Genomic DNA, 4,528 nt, shown 5'->3' on the forward strand with positions numbered 1-4,528 from the left:
GTATCCTTCAACAGAAGACAAAAATTACCTTTTTGACCCTTGCGCGGTTAGTAGTAGAGCATCAGTCTCATCATATGGAGCTAATCAGAGAGCGCACGAGAGCTGTGAATCTGGACGATGTTTAAGTTGGGCTGAGAGATTCCAGCGCTGGTAAACGGAGTTTGAGACCACACCCCGGGGCATAAGACGCTGCTCCAAGAGCACTGGAACCTGGGCAGTGCTCAGAGGGTCATTATGTCATTTCCTCTGTCCAGAGACAACGCTGCCTCAGTGTCCCTACACAGGCTGCTTCATAGTGTTTACTCCGACCTGCAGATGAACATACAGCACACTAGCAACCTAGAACATCACATTTACATTTACATTTATTCATTTAGCAGACGTTTTTATCCAAAGCGACTTACAAATGAGGACAGTGGAAGCAATCAAAAACAACAAAAAGAGCAATGAAATATAAGTTCTATAACGAGTCTCAGTTAGGTTAACACAGTACAAGTAGTATGGGCTTTTAAATAATATAATACATAAAAACAAAACAGAATAAAAAAAGAATAGAGCAAGCTACACACACACACACACACTCTCTCACACACACACACACACACACACACACACACACACACACTCTCTCTCTCACACACACACACACACACACACACACACACACACACACACACACACACACACACACACACACATATATATATATATATATATATATATATATATATATATATCACCTTATTTATCAGAACGACTGCGTCCTCTACTGGATGAGAAGGGCTTGGGATTCATTTCAGAGACGAGAGAAAGCATCGTTGTAAAGAAGCTCATAGTTTATCTGAGAGAAAATTGATCGTGGGGCGATAAATGTTTGATAATATATTAGTAGCTTTATATTTTGCATGATTTATGTTTTGTCTGCAGTAGAGAAAAAACTGACATCTTTGTTCCTAACAAAAAAACAAAACAAAACAAAAAAACTCACATGACAGCTGTCAGAATTTGTACTCTGGCACAATGATGACCTTAATATTAGTACAGAGATGCAGCTTTGAGAAATACATCATATTTGTCAAGAGCCAGTATTTTTTCTTTTGTTTATTGAATAGACTATTGTTCTTAAAGGGATAGTTGACCCAAAAATGCAAATTCTGGTTTAATTCTGTTTTCTGTAGAACACAAAAGATAATATCAAAATATTATATTGTAAAATGTCTTTTTTTCATACTCTAATGTTGTCCAGTGTAGTTTTGGACCCTGTTGACTTTCATTCCATGAGCAAAAACCTTAGACAATAAAAAATGTTAGTGTAAATAATTTGAAATTTTAAACCATATATTTGTACGTTTATTAGTTTATTTTTTTTATATGTTTATTTAAACCATACAGTTAATCTATGCAAATATTCCTGAAACAAAGATTAAACCACCAGGATTATCAAATTGTTCTACAAAGAAGCAGGTTCTGCCTTACACTGATTGGACTATGATTGAGATCCACTATCTACTCAAAGCTCTCAGCTTTGCTTTCATTTAAGAGAGGCTCTCCACCATCATCAAAAGACCTGCTATGACATGAAAATACATAATTTACACAGTGATCCACAAACCATGTGGAAAGGACATTCAAGTATAGTAACCTCTTCACTAGAAGGGAAATTAAATCTATTTTTGCCTGCCATTATTCTGGAAAATAGACTATTCAGACTAAATTGGCTGCTTATGAAAATAGCAAAAGCTATTAAATTTACAACATGTTGCATACAAATTAAAAACATGTTGTAGATGGAAAAGAAGGGGGGTTGGTGAAGAAAGGACTGGTGAAAATCTGAAAATGCTCATCTTTGCCAGTGTTGAGTTCATTTTGTGATTGATCGTTTTAAATTAACATTCTGGAGAAATATGAAATATGCCCTGGCTGATGTAAGTCGACTTGTTAATGAGGTTATCTGAAGCCTGATGGGATGGAACCACTCAGCAGAGGAAAGCTGAAGATCAGGGAATAGTCTTATGAGAAGATATATTGAAATTTTTTTTTTAAAAGCTCAGAAGATGATTATCCTTATTATTATCCTTATCCACATATAGCACTAATATTTATCCCTATGCATGTAAGACATGTAACAGTGAATCACTGCAATAGAAATCTTTGACATGAAGGTGTTTTTTTTTTTTTTTTTTTTTACAGTAGCCTATACAAAGATACAAAACAATTAAAAATGAAACCAATATTTTGGATAAAATATTTAATTGCAGGCCTATCATTTGAGCCCCAATGTGTTGAAAAATAGCAGTAAATCTGTGTTATTTTTATTAGATATTTTGTGAAGTAGTATAATGTGAAAATTTTGCTTTTTCTGCACATTGTGCCACTAAATTATTAGAAAAAAATATTTTAAGAAATGTTTGAAAAAAATACATAAACGTTTGTATAAACAAGACAACAACGTAAATTTATTTATTGGAGAAAATTACATCTATAAACGAGTATATAAAAAAGACAACTTAAAATATTTAATCATTAATACAGTTGCAATTTTTAATACTTAAAAAACGTAGTTGTGTCCATTTGTGCAAATCAATAATGTATTAAGACATTTCAAGATTCAAGATTTTCATTACTGTATGTGACGAATAAAAATCTTGAAACTTCTTAATATATTATTGATTAGCACAAATGGGCACGACTACGTTTTTTAAGTTAAACAATATTTTCTTAATCGTCCAAAATATATAAGTATTAATTTGATATCGCAGGGCATATTATGACAGCAGTACCATATATATATATATATATATATATATATATATATATATATATAAGCAGTAGCATACTATGCTCCTCACGCGCCATTGGCTGAGGGGAATTTCCGGCTGATGCCGGAAATGGACGTGGCAAGATGACAAGGTCCTGATTCGCTTCCTGTTTTTACTCCAGTCTAACTATCAGCAGTCAGTTGTCTATTAAATCTCACTGATTACCTGTAGTGACGGTGTTTCTGACCCTTCTCCTCCAACTGTTTCTCTCTAATGTCCCGATAGCGCTTTTGGAGGCTCAGCAAGTGCGATGCGGGCGTGTTTGCGTTGGTTTTTGGGGCTGATTTGGGTCGGAGTGTCTGCAAATCGTGCAGGATCTCCTGTGTTTTCTGATGAAATCCCCTTCAAAATCAGATGGCCCGGAGCAGACTTCACCCTGGTGAGTCTTGACATCTAATAAACCAAGACGGTTTGCATCACAGCTGTAAATACAAACGTGTTTTTTAGTTTTCAGCTCGTTGGCTAGGGCTCGCTTCATAACAGCTGGATGCATCCTGTTTTGTTTTGAGCTGTCTTGTACTGTTAATAGCCTCTCTATCAGCATTCTAAAACATTTTAAGTACAAAGATTTAAAGTACAAAGAAGTTTAGTTGATCTCTCTGGATCGCATGGATTTGTCAGTTGTTACTTGCTTCTGCAGAAGTTAAACATGCACTAATATGTAATAATATCCCTTTGTCTGCAGTCAACGTCAGGAGGCCTGTACAAAGAAGATGACTATGTTATCATGACCACTGCTGAAAAAGAAAAGTACAAATGTTTATTGCCATCTTTGTCTGGCAACCAGGAGGTGTGGTTATGCATATGGACAGTTTTTTTTGTTATTATTATCTTGAGCAATATTGTGTATCATTTAGTTCCATTTTATTTGATCAGTTTTTTATTAAATCCATCTCATTTTTGAAGGATGACGTGAAGGAGTATGATGGACCGAGTCCAGCTGAGCTGCTGGAGCCGTTATTCAAACAGAGCAGCTGCTCCTACAGAGTGAGTTTCATTTCTCAGTTTCTGTTTATAGTTTATAAACACGGCTATATGAATTGCTTTTATTACAACTGTGACAGATCGAGTCATACTGGACATATGAACTGTGCCACGGGAAGCATGTACGGCAGTACCACGAGGACAAGGAGACGGGGCAGGTAAAATCACTGGTTATGATGCTTGCTGTTAAAGAACATGCCAGATCCTTATATTTTAAGGATATAAGGCTGCATTTATTAAGATATCACTACTTAATAATTAATTAATTTAAAATAACTAAAATATCAATTAAAATATTTATTTCTGTGATGGTAAAGCTGAATTCTCAGCAGCCATTACTCCAGTCTTCAGTGTCACCTGATTCATTAAATACACCCTTGCTGAATAAAAGTATTAATTTCTTACTGACCCCAAACATTAGTGTATGTGGATGGATTATATTAAGGTATTTCTAAGTAATATAAACATTTCAATGGTTCCTCAGAAGATCAACATTCAGGAATACTATCTGGGTACCATGAAAAAAGAGAGTTCAGGTTGGTTGATTTTTAAGTTGAAGTTTTTCTGATTATTTCTTTACATATTCTAGTAAAGTATTACATATTTGATCAATATATTATCTGCTCCTCAGAATCAGAAATGGAAAAATCCAGTGATTCTGAATCAGAAATATCAAACACCAACACACAGGTTTGTAGCTGTTAAATATAAAGGTAGGAAATGTC

General features: G+C 34.7%; 1 protein-coding gene across 3 annotated transcripts in view; it reads left to right on the forward strand.

Annotated features, from left to right (window-relative positions):
* The first annotated feature begins 2,861 nt into the window (after window positions 1–2,861).
* The window catches only part of erlec1 (endoplasmic reticulum lectin 1), a 4,992-nt gene continuing 3,325 nt past the window's right edge, over window positions 2,862–4,528 (forward strand). Inside the window, exons 1-7 of one of the 3 annotated variants that reach the window (XM_059565948.1) lie at window positions 2,862–2,954; window positions 3,045–3,198; window positions 3,505–3,609; window positions 3,726–3,806; window positions 3,884–3,961; window positions 4,288–4,339; window positions 4,435–4,493. In XM_059565948.1, coding sequence (XP_059421931.1) covers window positions 3,070–3,198; window positions 3,505–3,609; window positions 3,726–3,806; window positions 3,884–3,961; window positions 4,288–4,339; window positions 4,435–4,493 — 504 coding nt within the window. In that variant the 5' untranslated portion in view covers window positions 2,862–2,954; window positions 3,045–3,069. The remainder of the gene's footprint in view (window positions 2,955–3,044; window positions 3,199–3,504; window positions 3,610–3,725; window positions 3,807–3,883; window positions 3,962–4,287; window positions 4,340–4,434; window positions 4,494–4,528) is intronic. The other 2 variants (XM_059565946.1, XM_059565947.1) reach the window with 2 other exon arrangements.

This window comes from Carassius carassius, chromosome 14 (assembly GCF_963082965.1).
Source record: "Carassius carassius chromosome 14, fCarCar2.1, whole genome shotgun sequence".
Taxonomy (NCBI): Eukaryota; Metazoa; Chordata; class Actinopteri; order Cypriniformes; family Cyprinidae; genus Carassius; species Carassius carassius.